At 34.0% G+C, this 22,230-nt stretch overlaps 2 protein-coding genes and 1 pseudogene across 2 annotated transcripts; 1 reads left to right on the top strand and 2 right to left on the bottom strand.

Moving 5' to 3' along the window:
* Positions 1–776: 776 nt before the first annotated feature.
* LOC114421763 lies at positions 777–11,636 on the bottom strand (annotated as a pseudogene).
* Positions 11,637–12,204: 568 nt separating this feature from the next.
* LOC114423768 (pentatricopeptide repeat-containing protein At5g46460, mitochondrial) lies at positions 12,205–14,523 on the top strand. Its single transcript, XM_028390640.1, has one exon. It carries the CDS (start codon positions 12,238–12,240, stop codon positions 14,401–14,403), a length of 2,166 nt encoding a protein of 721 aa, XP_028246441.1. The 5' UTR covers positions 12,205–12,237; the 3' UTR covers positions 14,404–14,523.
* Positions 14,524–14,828: 305 nt separating this feature from the next.
* LOC114424560 (LRR receptor-like serine/threonine-protein kinase GHR1) lies at positions 14,829–19,693 on the bottom strand. The gene is made up of 4 exons (XM_028391415.1): positions 19,613–19,693; positions 18,048–19,527; positions 16,361–17,905; positions 14,829–15,558 (listed from the first exon to the last, which is right to left on the bottom strand). The coding sequence occupies exons 2-4, from the start codon at positions 19,114–19,116 to the stop codon at positions 14,975–14,977; spliced, it is 3,198 nt and encodes a 1,065-aa protein (XP_028247216.1). The 5' UTR covers positions 19,117–19,527; positions 19,613–19,693; the 3' UTR covers positions 14,829–14,974.
* Between the last annotated feature and the right edge of the window lie 2,537 nt (positions 19,694–22,230).

Here is a 22,230-nt window from a genome sequence, read left to right on the forward strand (position 1 = left end):
GAACAAGTCCCAAATTGGTGGGTTAGAACTTGGAAGCAAATGCAAGGATATATAAACAAGAGGCTCCTGAGTCCAAAAATTCAATCTTCTAAACTAAAGCTTCTCTAACTCTATATATGTTATTTTTTTATCCCAATTCTTCAGGTCATCCAGTGCCCGAAATCAAATGTATATACAATAATAACTTGCGTATATTTAAATCATTCTAAAGTTATACAAAACCTAGATACCCTCTTCAAACCCCTCTTTCTCTAAACATAAGATGTCAAGTTCTTCAGCCTCTCGAGGGCTATGTGTAGCCTCCGGTACTCTGTATTATTATTTAATGCAAGAAATATTCGTAGGACATTTTCATAACATTTTGGCTAGAAAAAGGATCCACGCTAGGAAAGATAGATTCAAATAAAACAAAAGGGCAGTAACAACTCGTTTTGCTGCTATTGCTTGTCTTAATTTTTTATTTCATACAGTGATCCAGTTGCATATATATGACAACCATGTTGAAAAGCAAGGAAATTGATAGAATAGAAAGAAATTGTCCGTATGTCATGTTAATAAATGTTAACAATATTTGATAAGCATACCAAATCATTAAAGTGGTATAAAATGAAAAGTTCAAATATCACTTTTCAAAATACTTGCGTAATATTAAGCACTTGTTCACAATTTGTCAACTAAGACTAAGGAATAAAGAACCCCATTTTTAATGATGATTTTTAGAAGAAATTAACACTAATTAAAAGAGAATTCAGAAACACACAATTAGGGACAAAATATTGATGAAAAACTATTAAGGAATTTTATCAAACACCTGGTATGCGGTAAAGTGGATAACACTCAATATGATAAATGTTGTCGGCATCCATGGAGAAATAAAGAAGGAAGAAGAAGCCATACAAGAGCACAAAGGTCACTGTCACAACCCCTTTATCAGAGAATGTACTCGAAAAATGAATAATGAAAAGTTGCAGAAAAAGTACAAAGAAATTCCTTAAATAGGTGACAACTCATAAGTGATGCGCTAAGGACAATTACTTCTACGCAAATCATAGTTCCTAAAAAAGACTCCTTCAATTTCCAGACTTCTGTGCCAAGCATAAGAGGAATCGTGCTAAGTGACAAACGTGCGGAGATCAAATCTTCACTCAAAGCATTCTCAGGTAGTCCAGTGTGAAACTCAATTCCATTCAGGCTAAGCCCAGCGCGCTCCCGAAACTCTTCACTCCTTTTCTGCACTTTTCCTACAAAACAAGATCAAAACCTAATAAAAATTTATTAACAAGTAAAAAGCAACAATCAAGACTAAAGTTCCTATTATTAACAAATTTAAGTACTCACAAGAAATAAAAGTAAGAGAAAGTAAGGTAAGTGTCAGTTTAAAAAAATCGATTTATTAATGAAAGTGACACTTATCAATAAAAACACAAGAAGTTAATGCAAAGCTCTCTTCCATCGAGCAGGGAAACTGAACCTATAACAATACCCTCTCTATCACACATTTTGCATCTTTCCTTTTCAAATCAGATTCAGGATCCTCACTGATTATGGTCAACGTTTTTTTCCAATAGGTGCCTCTGTGTGTGCCTGCAAAGGCTCCAATGAATGTACAATTTCTCGCATTCGAGGCCTTGCTTTCGGGTCGCTGTTCAAGCAATGATATGCAAGCCTTGCAGCCTTGTGAACTGCTTTAATTGGATAATCACCATCCAACCTTGGATCTATGATTTTTAGAAGTTTCTTCTTTTCCTTCAGCAAAGAATGAGCCCATTCTGCAAGTTTCTGCTCTCCATCAAATGTCGTGTCTAAGGATCTTCTTCCAGTGAGAAGTTCAAGAAGAACAACACCAAAACTGTAAACATCACTTTTGATATACAGATGACCTGCACAACATGTTTAATCAAGAATCATGTTTTAATAAATTTATGCAATGTTAGTACAAACTTTTGAACTATTAATAAATCAAGAATCATCTTTGACACAACATAGTTATTTTAAAAGACAACAAAGTAATCATAATTGACAATTTGTGATTAAATAATAATGTAAAAATCCTTTATACCGTGAATACATACACTATACTAGTGAAAAATATGAACTTTATTTCACAAATGAATACAGAATTCCAGCTTCAAAATATACTTTACCTGTCGCTAAGTATTCAGGTGCGGCATAACCATATGTTCCCATTACTCGAGTAGAAACATGGGATTTGTCTCCAACTGGTCCATCCTTAGCAAGGCCAAAGTCGGAAAGTTTTGCATTGTACTCCTGTTTTTGAAACATAAAAAAACCAAGATGGTTAGTTGAAAGCTGGCTTATTCTGGAACCATTGTGGCCTTCGCTGTACAAGAGTAGAAACTAATGCAAATATTACATTGTGCTTTCTGCTTCAACACCTGAAATCTAACCAGGGATTTCACAAAATACTAGCTTGTGTGTTTTGGTCTTGTGACAAATATTGTTTCGTTGTGCATGATTTGCTTAAACAGAACCACGAAATAACTAAAACAATGTCAATTACTAATAGTACAAACATCTTTGAAAAAACAGTATTTGTTCCATGGTCGAATCAGAAACCAAACAATAGTGTCTCGTTCCAGAGAAGTGCTAATAAGAAACTATATATTTCAAACACACTTTCTCTCATTGCTTAAAATTTATTCTACCTTTGTCTACACATTTTCGTTATATATTTCTTTTTTCTTTTTTTCATTTTCAATTGGCATATTTAAGTGTGCTGACCTGGTCCAATAAAATATTTGATGTGTTGAAATCTCGATAGATGGCAGTTTTCTCTGCTTCATGAAGAAATGCAAGTCCCTTTGCAGCGCCAAATGCAATCTTCATTCTCATGGACCAGGACAATGGTGGTATGGCAATTGCTGCGCCATTTAAGTGAAGACGCATTAGATATACAAACAATAAAAAAGTGATAAACATTTAAAGGCTGTGGATTGAACCTAAATAGGTTGATGATCCATATAATTGTTGACATGGCATACATTATGTAATTCAATGTAATAATATTATCTTACTTGCCATTTATTGAAAATGTATTAAAAGAATAATTCTAAATTAGACACTATTTACGATCAATACTACAATTATATTTTTGACATGTGCAAAATAGTAATAGCTTGTAGTAAGAATTATAATAAAAATGCATTTATATCTAAAAAAATATTTTTATACAAACCAATCTAAGCAATACTAACTTGTAATTTAGAAGTGTGGGTGTGGGGGGCTGTTATTATAAGAAAACAGCTATGAATTTTTATTTTTTTTTTGGAATGATGTGGTCACTTCTTGTGGCTATACTATTGGCATCAATTAATAGAAGTGTTTTGCCTTTTCAACTTTATTCCATCCATATTTTTTATCCTTTTATTTTTGCATAGAGATATTTAGCCATTTTATTTTAGAAAATTCAAAATTCTGGTCTAATAATCAATTTTACTTATATCTTTTTATTTTGGTTCAATTGAATTTTAGGTCTAACTTATTCATTTGAGTTACTATCAATAAATTATTTAATTAATTAAATTATAAGAAATTAAAAATAAATATGAGCAAAACTAAAGATTGAATGAAAACTGTGAATTTTATAAAATAGGAAGAATAAATATCTTTATTTTAAAATAGGAAACCAAAATTATAAATTTATCAAAATATAAATAACCAAAATTATATTTAATTAAAGGTAAGTACATATAAAATATTTGTCACATAAACAGATAAACTTAAATGCTCATTTGATTTAGTGGTTAAGTATTTGTAAATTAAGTGTCTAGTACCGGTCTTGATCCTTGAATCACTTGCATGTACCATAATTTAATTATTTTTCATAAGAATCAATTCGATGGTTGTTGGCTTGTTTGTATGCGCGTGAGCGGTTGCACTAGTCTATGCAGCACAACAGATAAATTATAAACTAAATGATAAACTACATATTTAATTATAATAATCAACGCTCTCCTCCTCAAGTTTGGTCCATATATATGTCTTTAAAATATTCTAGAATAAATTAAAGATATTTTCTTAATATTTGAACAATCGTCATGGTTGTTGGATTATTGATATGGTAATGTAACAATTTACAACTAATTTTTCTATGATATCCATAGTCCATCAATGATTACGTGGATTGACACGTACCCTAATACATATATGTTAATATGCAGCAATAATGACTTAGCTTTCAATTTTGATAGAGGTTAAGGAATTTCAATGTCCAGAGAAATGTGGCATGATATACTTACCATATTTGAACAAATAGTTGTCCAGACCTCCCCGGGACATGTACTCATATATTAGTACCCTATGGTTGTCTTCGCAACAGTACCCAATTACTTTGACTAGATTTGGATGTGAAAGCTGCCCCCAAAATTTGACTTGCGACTGGAATTAGAGCAAAGAAATCTTAATTAATCTTACATCTTTAACACTAATATTTCAGGTTTGTTCCATCAATTTACGTGTTAATAGTAAAATAAATGAGAAAAATAACTATATATAATTACACTATCATCCAATCATAAATCATTATTTATAATTTATTGATTTTTATAAAATTATCTTAAAAATAATATAAATAATTATTTATGATTAAATAACAATATAAAATTTATCCCATTAATATATCCCCGTTAAACTCAAATTAAAATAGATATGAACAAATTTAGACACAATTCTTTAAACAAATGTTATTTTTTTTTCATTAGAATTGGAGTTTCGTATTAATAATATGTATAATAAAAGTCTACATAGAAGATTAATAAAAGTCGTGAAACTCTAACTCTAACTCTAATTAAAGAATAATATAAAACATACTTATAGGACTGCATGTAAATTGTAGCATGTGAAGCATCATGATTTTGCAGTTAGATATAATTTCATACAAAACAATGTACAGAAAGACAATAAGTGTACCAGCCATTCTCTGTGCCCTTGATGACTGTTGTCACCATCATGAACCTTAACAGCTACATCAAGTGTTGGAAGCCCTTTCCTTATTAACTCCTCAGAAATGAATCCTTTGTAAACCCTTCCAAATCCTCTTCCCCCCAACACACGATCTTGCCTAAAATTTGCTGTGATAATCTTTAACTCATCATAAGTGAATGCAATCAAAGGATTTGCAGCTGAGTCACGCCGTAGGTCTTCTACTTCTTCAGGATTTGATGGTAACTTACTATCATCATGCCTTTGTTTGGTTCCCTGGTTTTGTCGTTTTGGTGAATCAATAAGAGAAATGAGAACAAACGATATGCACATTAAACTCTGAAAACAGAATACTTATTCCCATTTTATTATATTCATCCAATTATTGTCAGAAAAATAAACTTAAAAACCAATGGCAAAAGCTATCAGATATTTCAATAACTAATACTTCTTCCTTCCCATTTTTTATTAATGTTTAAAATTATTGCATGTGGGTTAAAAATATCTAACAGAACCAAAATTTATTATATTTGAACTAAAATGTTTTTATTTAATAAGTAGGTATTAAATTTAGATATATTTAAGAAAAAAATATTAATTAAATTTTAATATTCTAAAATATCAATGATTTTGGAGAGAAAAATAGAAAGTTAAAACATCAAATAAAGAAATAAAAAGAATACAGTAATTACCAGAAACTCATCGTGATCTGTACTTAATTGAGTCTCTTGATGTGCAGCCAGTTGAGTCATGATGTCAGCCTCCTCACTGATTGGTGAAAAAATTCGTTCAAAAACATTGGGTCGACCAGCATCTCCCCACTCTGCTGCATTCCATTTCAATGCTTCCCACCACACGCTTTCTCCTATGATGATCTTCACAGATGCCTTTGACAACTCCCATTGTGAAAGACTTTGGAGTTTAGGACAATAATAAAATACCATTTTTTCTACATCATGTTCAACATGCAGGCCATTAAAAATGTTGACCAATTCAGGAAGATAGAGAAGAGATATCTTTCTCAACTTGGGCATTGTGAACCGTGTTTTTATTTCTGATGAGTCATGGCGTATAAGGGTGGTTACTTTTGGACAGTCTTCAATAGTAATCTCCTCCAATAAGGAAAGGTCCTTAAGAGAATCTTCGGTAAAAACTGTAGTTAACATGGGGCAAGTGTGCAATGCTATAGACTTCAAGCGGAGAAAAGAGGGGTTAGGCCTTTCACAAAGGCTTTTTAAGTTTTTCATATAGAATACGCTCAAAAACTCCAAATTTGGAAGAGCAGGCCCATCATGTAAATAACTTCTATCCACAATTGTTTCCATTTGATTACATTCCGCCAATACACATATTTGCAACCCAGATAAATTCCTCAACTCAAAATCAGAGAGACTCTTGATGGTCATATGTCGGTCTAGGTATAAGGCCTTGAAGTTTCCAAGCGTCATCTTCACTACGTTTGGAACATTTACACCATTAACAAACTTTATACTATAGTCACAACGTTTGAATTTTTCCTCCAGTTCAGGTGTCACACGCGATATGAAACGTCGCATATGATTACCAACAACCAATCTGAAATTGAGGGATTTGTGGACAGGTATCAATTTCAAAAGGTTAGCCTTTGGGATATATATACTCACTGTCTCCAACCTCTTTAATCCAATAATTTCCACAAAAACAATATTAACATTATCATTCCATCGCTCATCTTCAGGGTCAACTTTGATGTTTAAATAATTCAACTGAGTAAGATTTGATATCAGTCCCGTAGGAATAATTGTTGAGTTGGAAATTTGCTTGCCTTTATTGCCATGACCAAGTACATGATGGTATCCATCAAAGCAAAGGGTTAAGCTTCGCAAGTTGATCAATTCTCGGATCTCTTTAGGTAGATGGGTTATCAAAGTCCCATCAAGATCAAGCTCTTCAAGATTTTTTAGTTGTCCAATTTGGGGTGGTAGTTCCATGAAGAGATCACAACCTCTAAGATAAAATTTCTTAAGTTGTGTTAATTTGGAGACAGAAGAGGGCAAATCCCTTAGACTAGTGTAGGATAAGTCCAACTGTTGTAGCAAAGGCATGTGGTCGAAAAATGAGTCAGGGATATCCATCAAATCAACATTACCCTGCAACAGGAGCACTCTGAGTTTAGGGCATTCTGGTGATTGTGGTAGCTCACGTATTTTGTTGTCCATCAATTCTATCTGAATAAGGTCGTGCCATCGTCCAATGCAGGGTGGCTCCGGCAACCCTAATGCATCATGCCTTATGATGGAAGGATTCAAGGTGTGTAATGATTTAATTATATCATAGGTTTCTACAGGCAAATAGACATCTCCCCTTTCATTTTTCAACAAGACAAAACGGTCTAGAAGCTCTCTGATATGCCTTCCGTATTCACCAAAGTCATCTGAATTCAGTTTCATTTCTTGTGTATGTCCTGATAAAATATCGGCCCAATCAGACACTAAGATAGCAAGTCGCTTCCCAATTTTAATGTTGTGAACAGACAAACTTAGTTCAAGGCAAAGCTTTTGTGTATCATCAATGTCTTCCCAAATAATATCTACAAATGCATTGACCATGACCCTACTAATGTCAATTCCGTCACTATCTCTATAATCATAGGAAGGATTCAGGCTGCTGCTTAATTTTTCAAGTGCAACTTGCCACTGTTTAACATCTTCCACATTCTTCAGGTACTTTGCCACAAGGACAACGGCAAGAAGATGGCCATGACATTCCTTAACAATTTGCACTGCAATTCTCTGAATGACCAGTGATGAGCATACCTTGCTACTGCCCACATAGCTGCAAAAGAGTTCCCAATGCAACAAATGATCCTGGGTCCTTATATTCAAATCCATCATGCTTGTGATTCTGAAGTCATCATCCTTCAGCTCAGTTGTTATCAACACCACCACAACTCCAGTAGGAAAACGCACTTTGTGAAGGTCCAGCTTCTTGTTGCTGTCTGCATCCACTACAATCACCAAATGCCTATTCATTTTTTCCTCACCCCCTTTTGTCTCCGAAAAACCTGCTGCCATCTTGTTATTGATCTCTTCTTGAACTCGAATCTCTGCATCAGTCTTATATGTTGAGGCATTGATCCACAGGGCACTAAGAAAATCTTTGTCGATTCCAAACATATTGTGCTTCTCTTCAAAGGCTGCTTCTATTTTGTTCACTACAGATCTTTTTTCAGCCAAGTTTCTGGATGACAGACTGATATAGCGTGCATAGTAATCTCCAGAAAACAAAGTTTGAATTAGTTGGTTAACTGCGAGATCAACAGTTAGGTGGAGAATGGCTTTTGGTATTGCATCGGCATCATTTTGGTTGAAGATGGATCTCTCACCACTTTCTATTTTACTTATTATTTCCGTGGGCATAAATCCCTTCATACATCCCAGTGCCTTCTCAGTTAGTACACGCCATGGTTTGTCCATCACAATAGTATCATGATCAGTGGACAATAACTGAGCTTTCCATTCAGGAAATGCACTAATGCAGGATTTTAATTTACCTCCCTCGTTCATTTTCATTGGATAAGTCAACAATAGGCTCATCAAATCCCTTATCCTCATCAATCTAGACAGCTCCTCGTATGAAACTTCATTTTTTCCCCAGGATGTTCCTTCTGATTCATTTTTGAGAGAACCACGTGCTTTGCTCAAACGAGAACCCATTTCCCGGATGCCAGTAATGATTGAAGCAAGGCCTCCCAGCATTGTAATGTTACCTTGAGTAGATTATACACCTTCTCTGCAATATATTTGGTGTAGAAGGGTGGCAACCTTCTGCAAAAGAAAATAGAAAAAAAAATGAGTGTGCAACTACATAGTTAAAGGATATCAATAAATTCAGTATAGGCTAAAATATTCAGATTTAGTCAGGTAAAATTTGAATATTTTTTTCCTCATTTGTATGATGGACCACAAGCCACCACATAAGTGAAGTCTAATAACATACTCTAACCCAAAACCTGAAGGTTCAGGTTTATGGACTTCTAGCCGATGCGGTACTTCAGCTCACACTTATAACCCAACATGTTTTTCCTGTGAAAATGGGATGGAAGGGGATGAAAAATGTATCATTTTTTTAACCTCATATCCTGCCAAAAATTTGTGGCATTTTTTTTGCGATTTTAATTCCCAAAATTCATTTTTTGAAATTTAAATACATTTTACATGGACTGCATAAGGGTGCATAGGTGTTCAGTTTGTCATCTATGCAACCTTATGCCAATATATGAGACAATTTAAAAAGTTGAAGTAAATAAGTTGATTTTAAATTATGAAATACATTTATTTCATTTTATTTTCTTGTTTTCTTCTACATAAATATTTATTGAGAAATTTATTCAAATATAAGATTAGGTATGCATAATGCATGGTTTGCTGGTTGTTTCTTACGGATTTTGTTAAATATGCATATGATGCTGGCTCAAACTGAAATGATCAAATTATAAATATAAATGCATGATCTTACATGAAAATAAATAAAAACATTCCATTCAAAAGAATCCTGACAGAACTGAAAAGCGGCAACCTTCATTAGTAGAAAACATTAAATCTAAGCCAAAACTCAATTTGAAAATTGAGCTTGAAACTACACCTAAACATAGATAAATGAATAATAGAGAGAGAAAAGATTGAGAAATGAAAACTATTTGAAATTTCACTGATAAATGACGCCAAAAGATGTTAGATATCCATGTGTTATGTGTATTAACAAAGCAAACCTATTGGCTACAGTAGCCAGATGCAAAATTAAAGAGAGAAATTTCAGATGAAAAGTGACTAAAAGGAAACCCATGGAGAACAAGTGGTCTAATACCTTTTCTAGCTAGACAATCAGCAAGGTGTGCCTTTTAATAAAACAGACCCCTAAAATCACAAGTTCAATTTTGATCTGTCAACTATATTAATTTTACTAAAATATGTCATGAAGAGACTGCATGTTTTGATCCTGCATTCCCAAACTCACATTCAAGATGCCAGCCTTCATTTTATTATTTTTTTATTATTATATGTGCTAGTTGCTTTGTTCTTGTAATCTTGTATTCTTGTTTGCTTGACCTGCTAATAGTCTTTTTTTGCTTTTTAGAATTCTCATTTCATCTTCCAAAAGCTGACATTTTACTGATGCATCTTCTTATCATTTTTTTTTCTTTCTCTTTATATTTTAGGTGAACAATATGGTGGTAGAAATGTAATTACCAGAATAAATGGCAGAGCATTGGCTCCATCTATCAACTCCACAAATTTAGGCAGAATGTCACAACATTACAATGGTGGATCTTTAACAAGTTCTATGATTCTTCAATCATTCTGTTATATATACATCACGAAAAAGGTTTTGCAGTGTGATTCTTTATTCAATTAAAGTACCAGGATCAAATCACAAAAAAGCTCTAGTGATTCTTACTTTATAGTTAAAAATAATAAATAATGTTATCTCTATCTGTACATTGCACATTATTGTTGTTTCTTATTTTTCTTAACATCATATGGTTAGAGTTTTCTGTTTTGTTAATTTGACACGGAGTTTGTCAGTGAACAGAGATATCCACACTGATATAAAATTGATATTAACTTGAGAGGTATGTGTACTGACAAACTTGTGTCTGGATATCTAATTAGAAAAAAAAAAAAAAACTTGTGTCTGGATATCTAGAAAACTTTCTTCAATTTAATTTAATTTTTTAATGTCCATTAAATTTTTATACTAAAAAACTAAAATGTTAATATTTTTGTGTTAAGCAATAAAAGTAAATCAAAAATAGAAAAAATAAAAATATTTTTTCCTTATATGTACTAGGTGAAAGAATTGATTTTTTATATAAAAAATGGGTAATAAAAATAAAATACTTTTCTTCACTTTTGATTTTTCCGATCATTTAAAATTTGCATATTAAAAAATAGTTTGAGCTAATTTATTTTTAAAATTTTACATTTTTTGTGTAAAAATATTTTTAGTCCTCAAAGCACCTTAATTAGAGAATAAAAATAGTAAAATACACCTTTGGTTATGTAAAGACTATATATAATAGACTAATTTTGGAAAAATTATATTTAATTAGAAAAAATTATATCCATCACTTAAAAAAAATATTGATATTTTATATTTAAAAATAACACACGTCTTAGATTATAAGTTATGTTAATAATTTAAAAATGAATATTTTAAAGTATCACTATTTTCCAGATCGCACACATATCCTGTTTGTTTTCAGTTTAGGAACAATACATATGCATCCATCACATGTAGTTTTGAGTAATCTTTAACGATAGTAATAGTTAGTACATTACTTTATAAATTTCAACTCGGATTTATAGGGTTTTTTTATGAAATAAATTCTTCAATCAGATTTTATAACTGGATAATCGAAGGCATAAAGACGGTGTACAGTACTAACCTACACAAGACTTGAGATGAGAATTGAGATCCACCTGCTTTTAGGGTTGACTTGTTAAGTCATGGTACAAGGAGAAGCAAATTAATCAGGTATATGAACTGATAGATCTTGATCAGGTATATGAACTGATCCATCTTGATCTGAGACTTAATTACCAAAAAATTGTAGAGAAGACCATTGTAATTTAGCAAACCTGGCTTTCTATGGAAGGAGTGAATTGAAACTGCTAACTTGATGTCCTTGTTTCTTTTCATTTATGGTGCCTTTGGGAGGGACCATTTCATAGTTAAAGCTGTCCCAATATCATCTACTTCTCAAAGTTGACTTGGAGCACCTCCAAATGAAATTTTTTAATTGAATTTCTTAAATTATTTTGTATGGTTCTCACATTATGATTTATGGTTTATTATAAAAAAATTATACATAATTTTGTTTTAACGATAAGAAATTATAAAAAACTCACACTTTTATATATTTTTATTTTTATTTAATTATGGTGTTGTTATATGTTAAATAAATTTTATTATTTAAAATGGTTTTTGTTATAGAAAATACAAATTTTATTTTTAAAAAATTCTCATTATATAAGTTATCTCCAATAAAAAATAATACTTAAGAAACTCTTATGGTACAGATTCTTACTTCAAATTAAAAATTTTATTGACATGGACCATTATTAACATGGACCATTATCACAAGTGATGTATGGTGCACCACTAATTTTAGCCTCTAGTTAATCCGAATTCCACGTTACCATCATATACCATCCGCACTATATTTTTATACCTTTTTTTTCTTCTGAATGTAATTATTTTTATTTTTATACCGTCGTGTGAGCTCTGAAACTAAGATTTTGAGTGGTGCTTCCAATGCTTCTTGTCAGTCGAGTGCCCAAGTCGAAGTTCTACACGACGCCGTTTACCACGGGCCCCCAAATTCTCGTTGGTATTCGAAACTCAAGAACCTTTTCATTCAACACCGCCACGAACGATTCTACTTCTACTTCCACTTCCACGAATTCTTTCAATATCATCAAATCACACAAGTATCTTCTCTTTCACCACCTTAACAATCGAAGTTTAGATGAAGCTCGCGCCATCTTCGATCAAATCCCTACCCCGCACGTTTCCCTATACACCATAATGCTCCATGCTTACGCACAGAACCACAGACTCCGCGAAGCTATCGACCTCTTTCGTAGAATTCCCTTCAAGGACGTCGTTTCCTGGAACTCCATCATCAAGGGGTGTCTTCATTGCGGCGATATCGTCACCGCCCGAAAGCTGTTCGACGAAATGCCCCGCCGAACCGTCGTGTCGTGGACCACCCTCGTCGACGGGTTACTGCGCTTGGGAATTGTTCAAGAGGCTGAAACCTTGTTCTGGGCAATGGAACCTATGGACAGGGACGTGGCTGCGTGGAATGCAATGATTCATGGGTATTGTAGCAATGGTAGAGTTGATGATGCTTTGCAATTGTTCTGCCAAATGCCTTCGAGGGATGTGATTTCTTGGAGTTGCATGATTGCTGGGCTTGATCACAATGGGAAGAGTGAACAAGCATTGGTTCTTTTTCGTGACATGGTGGCTTCTGGCGTGTGTTTATCTTCTGGTGTCTTGGTTTGCGGGTTGTCTGCTGCTGCTAAGATACCGGCTTGGCGTGTGGGGATTCAAATTCATTGCTCTGTGTTCAAGCTGGGTGACTGGCATTTTGATGAATTTGTTTCTGCTTCGCTTGTCACTTTTTATGCTGGTTGCAAGCAGATGGAAGCTGCGTGCAGGGTTTTTGGTGAGGTGGTTTATAAGAGTGTGGTGATATGGACTGCTCTATTGACAGGGTATGGTTTGAATGATAAGCATAGAGAGGCATTGGAGGTGTTTGGAGAAATGATGAGAATTGATGTGGTTCCGAATGAATCTTCCTTCACCAGTGCTTTGAATTCTTGTTGTGGATTGGAGGATATTGAGAGGGGGAAAGTGATCCATGCTGCAGCGGTTAAGATGGGTTTAGAAAGTGGCGGATATGTGGGAGGTTCTCTTGTTGTCATGTATAGTAAATGTGGTTATGTCAGTGATGCAGTGTATGTATTTAAGGGGATTAATGAGAAAAATGTTGTCTCGTGGAACTCAGTCATTGTTGGTTGTGCACAGCATGGATGTGGCATGTGGGCTCTAGCACTCTTTAACCAAATGTTGCGGGAAGGGGTTGATCCTGATGGAATTACAGTGACTGGTTTGCTTTCTGCTTGTAGTCATTCTGGGATGTTACAGAAAGCAAGGTGCTTCTTCCGATACTTTGGCCAGAAAAGATCAGTTACTCTTACAATTGAGCACTATACAAGCATGGTGGATGTACTTGGACGATGTGGAGAGCTCGAGGAAGCAGAAGCAGTGGTGATGAGCATGCCAATGAAAGCAAATTCAATGGTATGGTTGGCTTTATTGAGTGCATGCAGAAAGCACTCTAATTTAGATTTAGCCAAAAGAGCTGCAAATCAGATATTTGAAATAGAGCCCGATTGTAGTGCTGCATATGTATTGCTGTCAAACTTGTATGCATCTTCGAGCAGATGGGCTGAAGTAGCTTTGATACGGAGAAAAATGAAACATAATGGAGTTGTGAAGAAACCAGGATCCAGTTGGCTAACCTTAAAAGGAAAAAAGCACAAATTTCTCTCTGCAGATAGGTCTCATCCTCTTGCTGAGAAAATTTATCAAAAGCTAGAGTGGCTAGGAGTGAAGTTAAAAGAATTAGGTTATGTTCCAGATCAACAATTCGCTTTGCATGATGTTGAAACTGAGCAAAAAGAAGAAATGTTGTCTTACCATAGTGAAAGGCTTGCAATTGCATTTGGGTTGCTTAGCACTGTTGAAGGCAGTGCAATAACAGTAATGAAAAATCTACGTGTATGTGGTGATTGTCATAATGCAATAAAGCTTATGGCAAAGATTGTTGACCGTGAGATTGTAGTACGTGATTCTAGCCGCTTTCATCACTTTAAGAATGGTATATGTTCGTGTGGGGATTATTGGTAGAACATTTTTTGTTCATGCAAAGAGTCTAATGATAATTTATTCCACCCGGGGCCATCGTACTTCTTAAAAATCCGACGAACAAAAAATTATACGAATGGGAGTGACTATTTTTTTTGCTCTGTACTGCAGATCCTTGGTCATGATAACAAAGGAGGAAGAGAAAATTTCCTAAAACTTAAGATTTGTATAAAACTTGAAGTGTTTTGAAATGTAATTGTACAATAAAGTAAATTTGAAAAGTAATAAAAGTTTTGGGAAATAAACATGGCAAAAAATGTAAATAATGATGAAAATTATCATTTTAAGAACATGTATTTGTTTCTGTTATGTCGCTTTGCATGATGTTGAAATTGAGCAATTGACATGTATGTGTTTGATTCATTGATATCGAGTTTGATTCTTACATCTTTGGAAATGGAAACAAATTAAAAACAAGATGATACTTTTGTAATTAAAATGTGAAAACAAACAATGAAAGATCTTCATGTACAAGTGAAAACAGACAATGAAAACAGGAAACAAAAATTTCAAGTAAACTTGAATGTGTAAATGTTCAAATTGCATGATCAGGCTATATAGACGAAAGATCTTCATATATAGTCCTGATACCTGGCCTATCAGAAACAGATCTTATGCATCGAATGGCTATTCCAAGAACCTCATTCATTCCCTTTTCAACAATTGAATTACTTATTTCTTGCACCAGTGCATCATCAAAACATTCTGATCCTCTACCTTGTGCAACATGCAACCTTACCCAATTTGCCAGATCAACACCTTCCTTCTCGCCAGACACAACATCACCAGCACACCTTCCAGTTAAAAGTTCCAAAAGTATAATCCCAAAAGCATAAACATCTGATTTGAAGGAAGGCATTGGCTTCTTGGAAGCAGAAAGCTCTGGGGCGCGATATCCCAAGACCCCAGCATCAAGCATTTGTTCAAATGTACCAGCCTGAGTCATAAGCTTGTGAAGGCAGTAATCAGCTACACGTGCATGCAAGTCACATGTATCTAACAACACATTTGTTGCTTTGAGGTTGCCGTGAGGAACAGCACGATCAAAGTGTAGATAGTTCAGCCCACGTGCTATATCAACTGCTATTTTTAGTCTCAGAGCCCAAGTCAATGGTGGATCTTCTCGTCCTGGTCGATCTGAAAATTTAAATTTATAAGTTCAAAAAATGCAGGATGACTAATGAAACCAATAGGTAAGACAAATAACAATTCGTAAACATTTATCAGTTGCACTTGCATTGCATCAGTGAATATTGGCATGCATTGTGATTTATGCACACACAAGCTCATATAAGATGCCTATAATTTATGGTACTTGAATGACAATTTTATGATTATATTAACAAGTTCCTGGCATTTGGAAACTTCTATAAGTTACATTTTAACATCCAATGCGCAATTGAAATCATGCAACTCTACAATCTCTAAACTTGTGGAGTCGTGGACAAGTAACTAGGTGTTGTATTTGAGCAAAACTAGAGTTTAGGATGACTGAGATTCTGCACTTTTGTGGAGTTTGGTGCAAATTATGGAGAAACAAGACCTTTCCTTTTTTTTTTATTTCTTGTCTCTTTTGTGATTTTCATATCTCAAATGGTGGAATCAGATCGATTAGGTGATAAAATGTACACAAAAGGTCTTCATATAGATACACATTTGGTGCAGTAGCAGATGCATGGCAAGAGAAGCTTCCAAATCATGCCCTTTTAAGCATTTCAACATAAAATTTAGATTGGTTAGCTGTTTCAAATTAAACTTCATGATCCTAGTTAATTATGTCAGATTTTAACTGATTTTAATTTCTTAAATTATCCGCTGCTTTCCATTCTTCCATTTCTTCATTGCTTCTTTGTTATTCTAATTCTCATTCAAGTGTTTAACCTTCACATGTAATGATATAGCGTAGTAGCAATGGATGGAAGGAATATCAACATCTTACCGTAAAGAAAACTTGCAAGACTTCCTGGAGAGATGTAATCTGAAATAATAAGCTTCTCATGCTGAGTAGGACCCCAGTAGTACCCTTTCAATCCCACAACATTGGGATGCCTGATGTTTGCAATTTTTTTAGCCTCTTTGGTAAATTCTTTTCTCTTTGTTGCCATTCCTTCTCTAAGCCACTTCACTCTCAATAACAAACCATGCTCCAGAGTTGCCTTGTAAGATGTACCATGACTGCTTCTCCCCAAAACTTCAGCTGGGGCTCCAGACAGCTCCTCATGTGTCAATGTTATTGCATCATCAAGAAAATAAAGTTCTCCAGTCAATTTATCTGCTGATCTTGCATATAGTCTTGCATGATTTCCTACAGAAACTGAATCACTAGATCCTGGTGATGAAAAGTGGCTATTTTTTGATGGGGAGAACCTTGTTGCAGCTGCCATTTTTTCATCATGGCTGATAATCTCAGAAGACGAACCTTTCTGTGAGGTCACAAAATCCTCGGCTGATACAACCAAAGCACCAATCGAATCTTTTGCGTGACCAGGGCCAGTGGTTTGTGGTTGAGCATGCTCTCTCATATCCTTAGCAGTAGCATATTCTGATGGAGATCTTGATATTCGAGTGTAGTGTATGATGACAACGAGCAGTACTAACATGAAGAGAACAGCAACCACACATGATACTATGATGATCACTTTAACAATAGAGCTGATAGACTTCCTATTGGAACTTTCATCAGATTTATTGGTTGATCCAGAAGGTTCGTTTGGAAAATGCAACCTATCATTACCGGGATAGAAAGAAGAACTAGGGAACTTCCTAAGGTTTTCTGGGACAACTCCAGACAGATCATTGTTTGAAGCATTGAATTTTTTTAGCCCCTTTGGTATGTTATTTGGTAAAGGGCCTGTAAAATTATTTTCTGATATATCCAAGGAATCTAGGGAACTCATGTTAGCAATTGTGGTTGGCAGAGAACCAGAAAAATGATTTCCAGCAATATTGAGCACTTTCAGGCCTGTTAATGACCCAAACTCAGCAGGAAAAGAACCATTAAAATGGTTATAAGAAAGTTCAAGAATCTGAAGATTGAAAGGACGAGGAGGAAAGGATGATAAACTAATGCCACCAGAAATCGTATTATTTCCAAGATGAAGCTCTTGCAAAGTGGGCATTGTGACCAGATCAATTAGAAATTTCCCATCTAACTGGTTGGAACTAACATCAAGCATTCTAAGCTTTGGATACTGTGTTAAGACTTTTGGAAGGGAGCTGCTAAGAAAGTTATGGGAAAGATTTAGATAATTTAATCGAAAAAACTGAGTTACCTCGGGGATGGATCCTATCAAGTGATTCCTACTGAGATCAAGAAATTCAATATTCCCCCATTTCATCATCCTAGTTAAATTTCCTTCTAATTTGTTATTTGACAAATCAAGTACAGCACAGCTTCCAGTAAGCAATGGCAGCTCACCAGTAAACCCATTTGATGACAGATTAAGAAAGTACAGTGTTGTTGATGCAATTATACTTACTGGCCCTGTAAGACAATTTGAACATTGAATTAATATCAATTCAAGCAAAGAACTGAGAATAAAAGATATAAGAAAGCACCAATTATCCCCCAAGAAAAATAATGCAATATCTTTATTCAGAGAAAAAAAGTCACATTTCTATTTTACCTAAGAGATTGTTGCCACTCAAATCCAGTTCAGTTAAAACCAAAGAGTCTCCTTTAAGAAGACCAGAGGGAACAAATCCTGAAAATCTGTTGTTGCTGAGCTTAAGGACCATGAGTTCATAAACAAAATCAAATTCAGGCAATTCTCCGGATAATTGATTGTAACTAAGGTCTAACACCTTCAAGTATTCAAAATTTGGTTGCTTGCCTCCACTAACCAATGATCCAGTTAGCCGGTTATGGCTTAGATTCAAATACTTAATACTTTCAGATAATTGTGGCAGAGACTTCTGCTGCGGAGAATTAGAACTCACAAGCATATTCTCACTAAAATCAACATAGCTGGCACTTGAAAAAAGTATAAATTCATCATCTAAATGACCCTCAAGCATATTCCCATGCAAGTCAATCTTTTCAAGGGAAAAAATCAGCTCAAAACCTTTGGGAATTTTTCCAGTGAAGCAATTATGAGATAAATTAAATGATACCAGGTTAGTCAGCTTAGTCAATGATGCTAGCAGTGGTCCAGAAAATGAATTGCAGCTCAAGTCCAAAGATTGGATTGAAGCCATTCCAGAAATAGAGTCAGGTATTGAGCCAGAGAAGTTATTTCCAGCCAATGAAAGATTCTGCAAGCTAGATAACTTACCAATTCCCACCGGTAAGGATGAAGAAAAGAGATTATTAGAAACATCCAGAAACTCGAGGCTTTTGAATTCAGCAATGTTGCCAGGAAGTTTTCCTGAGATAGAATTGTTGGACATAGAGAGTTTTACTAGCTTTGTGAGGTTTGAGAAAACACTCAAGTTGGCATCAGCGGCGAGACCAAGGTTATCAAGTACAATACCAGCAACATCACTACCATTACACAGTACTCCATTCCATGAAGATGGACATCCATCAACATCAACAGAGTCCTCATTCCAGGAACTAAGGACATAACCAGTAGGGTCATGCTTGATGCCTTTCTTGAATTCCAACAATGCTAAAATGTCCTGTGAAGGAAGCTCCGCCATAACGGAGAAGAAAGGTAATGACAACAATAAAAGGATAAAGCTAAATAGCTTCATATTCCTCTATATAAATAGCCGAATGTGTCTACTTATGCTTATAGTTCAACTTGTCTGAATATTAAAAGAAAGCACCAGTTTAGAGTAGAAGCAAGCTCAAGCTCATAAAAGAAGAGTTAGGCACTACTCAAACCACTCTATGTCAAGGACTTGTAGTGTAGTCAACACAAAAGATCAAAGAACCATTCTTCAAAAGTCAAAACCTTGAGTGAGCCACCATTCACTAAAATGCTTCACCTGATCAGCAAAACTACTTACTAGCTAAAAATAATATACAAAACGACAGCCAAATAAAGAAAAAACAGAAGCTCCAAGAGATTGCTTGTCCCTCAAAAGAAGCCAAAAAATACCGTGAAGCTTCACCAGAACCAACCTTCAACTGCTGCGAAAGTACGACAAAACATTAATGATCTGAAACCAAAAGAAAATTTTGTTACCAAAAATCACTTCATTTAGCACAATGTAGCTAAGTAACGAGCACCATCAAGTATCAAACCTTTGAAATGAGTTTGAGAGCTTAGTAATAAAAGTTCGTATAACTATGAGTATCCTAGTTGACATCCACACTGCAATAAAGGAAAAGGACTTAAAAAAATTGATCGTAGAAGTTTTAATGGAAAAACATTGATATCATTTTTAAAGGAAAAAGAAAGCTTTAAATCTGAGAAGAGTAAGAGACACGGAATTCACTCTACTAGTAAAAGAGAGCACCTTTGTCTCTTTTAGTTATGGCTTTTAGGAGCATGTGCTAGGGAGGACCTTAAATAAAACCCGACATTGCATGATATTTTGTGAAAGTTTTCTTTAAAACAAAGTTGGCATTGATTTCATCCTTTTGAGGTTTTTTTAGTGGCAGCAAACTGCCAAAGAGAAATAAAGCAAGAAAAGAGGTTTTAGTGTCAAACTTTTCCCTTTACTTTGGCCGATCTACTTTGGCAAGATTAACTTTTTGGATAGGACTTTTTTGGTCTAGACGACAAATATTTTCCATTGAAGGCAATCCTATTCAATTCGGATAGAACCAACATGAGCTTCGGACAGGATTTAATTATGTGTTAAATTGATCATTAGAGGGTGTTCATCACATGAACTGCACATGACTTTTGTAAGAATCTGTATAATCGTTCTATTTATGAACAACTTAGACTTTGAATCTGTGATCGAGGATGCTATTTTCTGATCTGTAACTCCAATCTTTACATTTTTATCATATATAAACAGTGTTTTATAATTCCTATTTCATGTTTAATTAATGGGCTTTTAGTCTGTTTTAAGCTTGATTCAACTGACATGAATAACAAGCATATCAACAACATCAACCTCTATTAATTATTGAAATGAATTAAATATCTTGGCGATATAATAGAACTAAGGTGTTTTGACGATATATATTTATAAGATTTTATGTAAACAATGAGATCACGGGCAAGTCCTTTCATTGAGATTGGGGTGTACGTCAATGTCACCCATAAAAAAAAAACAGTTTGCTTAATATTTATCTTTTAAAATTTAATAATTGTTTCTCTAAGTTCTTTTTAAGAAAAAGTGTTTGACTCCTTCTGTCCTTAAAAAAATATATTTTTGTAATGAGAGAAAGAAAGAAAAGAAAGTTTAAAATTTGAATACCAAGAAAAGTGAAAAGAAAAAATTATGAATTTTTGTTTTTTAAAAATTATTTTTTTCCTTTTTCTTTCTATTTTTTTTTCTTCCAACCAAGCATATATACCATAACTAAGGTGTTAATCTTATTTCGTTGGTCACAGCAGTTATGGTGCAATGAGGTATTTTCTTTCCTTTCTTGCTAGCTCTTCGTTCCTATTTGATCAGTTCCTTATAATAATAAATATTAGTATTTGTTTTATAATAACATTAATTGCAAACTTGAGTACCTGATATTATATATGCATTAATCTATTTTGTCGCCTTCTTTCTGTACCATGGCCTGAATTTATCCTTATTTGCCTTCTTTCCTATATTGTCTTCAGATTTTCCTTCTAAACTCGATCTTATTTCTTGCTTTCTTTCATTAATTCTCAAGCTTAGTCTCATTCTCATTGTACATGCCTGATATGATGAGTTAGGAAAACCACTAAGCCCTCATGCAAATTGTTTGACAAGAGAAGAGGCAGGACAAACAGTAAATCCCAAAGACTCACAATTCTCTCTCAAGAAAGAAAGATGGTGAAAATCAATGAAGAGGAAGCAAGTGGTTGTAAAATCAAGAAACAAATTAAAGACGGTACATTTTGATATTAATTTGAGAGATATATATAATGGTGAACTTAAGTGAGACCATTTGCGTACAATTGAGATAGTTGTTTGGGCTGTTTCTTCTTCTTACCAAACAATTTGAAATTTGAAGAATGAATATAGGAAGGGAAGTTTTGTCAATGGTCAAGATGAGAGAAGGAAAAGAAACTCCTCCAAAGGTTTTTTATAGTGCAAGAGAAAGAAACAAACAAAAGAAATTACACCCAAACTCCGGGAGTCCTCACAGCATCAGCCATAATCAAGCTGAGCAACTCATGAGGTTGAAACCTAACATAGTGACATAATCCCCACACATGTTTCCTTCTCCTAACGAATGCATTCCTCCAAATGTTACACATGTTTATTTCAAAAAAAAAAAATTATTTCATAGTAAATACTAAACAGAATAGAAGCTAATAGATCTCTTCTTAAGGGGATAAACTTTGTAGGAAAATACGCACGAGTTTTTGGAGCAATAATGCACCAACCGGTGATCTTTGTCAAAATTCATTTATATGTGTTTAATTTTTTTAATTAACATTTATTTAAACAAAACATTGGTCCACATAATTGTTCATGCGTTTTGTGCCTTATGCTTTTCGTAATGAATAACATTGCTGAATTTTGATGTACTTATTGGTGTAATTTTTTATACTATCAAATATCAATTAACATATTAAAAATAATTACTATAAAAAGTAATGATTTTTAATTATATGAAAACTCATTAGATTTACTATTAAAATTTAGCTTTCTCGACTTTCAGTATACTTTTATTTCCTTCGCTTTTCTTCTCTTTCAAATAACATAAATTAAGATTTACTATAATAAAATATTTTTTATCCTAATAAATATTTAAATTTT

The sequence above is a fragment of the Glycine soja genome, chromosome 8 (genome assembly GCF_004193775.1).
Source record: "Glycine soja cultivar W05 chromosome 8, ASM419377v2, whole genome shotgun sequence".
NCBI classification, from domain to species: domain Eukaryota; kingdom Viridiplantae; phylum Streptophyta; class Magnoliopsida; order Fabales; family Fabaceae; genus Glycine; species Glycine soja.

Bases quoted from the DNA above. Each gene is read 5' to 3' on its own strand.
- LOC114423768 (XM_028390640.1), top strand. From the start codon at position 12,238: ATGCTTCTTGTCAGTCGAGTGCCCAAGTCGAAGTTCTACACGACGCCG.
- LOC114424560 (XM_028391415.1), bottom strand. From the start codon at position 19,116: ATGAAGCTATTTAGCTTTATCCTTTTATTGTTGTCATTACCTTTCTTC. The intron at 17,906-18,047 runs GTAAAATAGAAA...ATTGTCTTACAG, and splicing joins GAGTGGCAACAATCTCTTAG to GGCCAGTAAGTATAATTGCA. The intron at 15,559-16,360 runs GTAAGATGTTGA...TTAAATTTTCAG, and splicing joins TCTTGCAAGTTTTCTTTACG to ATCGACCAGGACGAGAAGAT.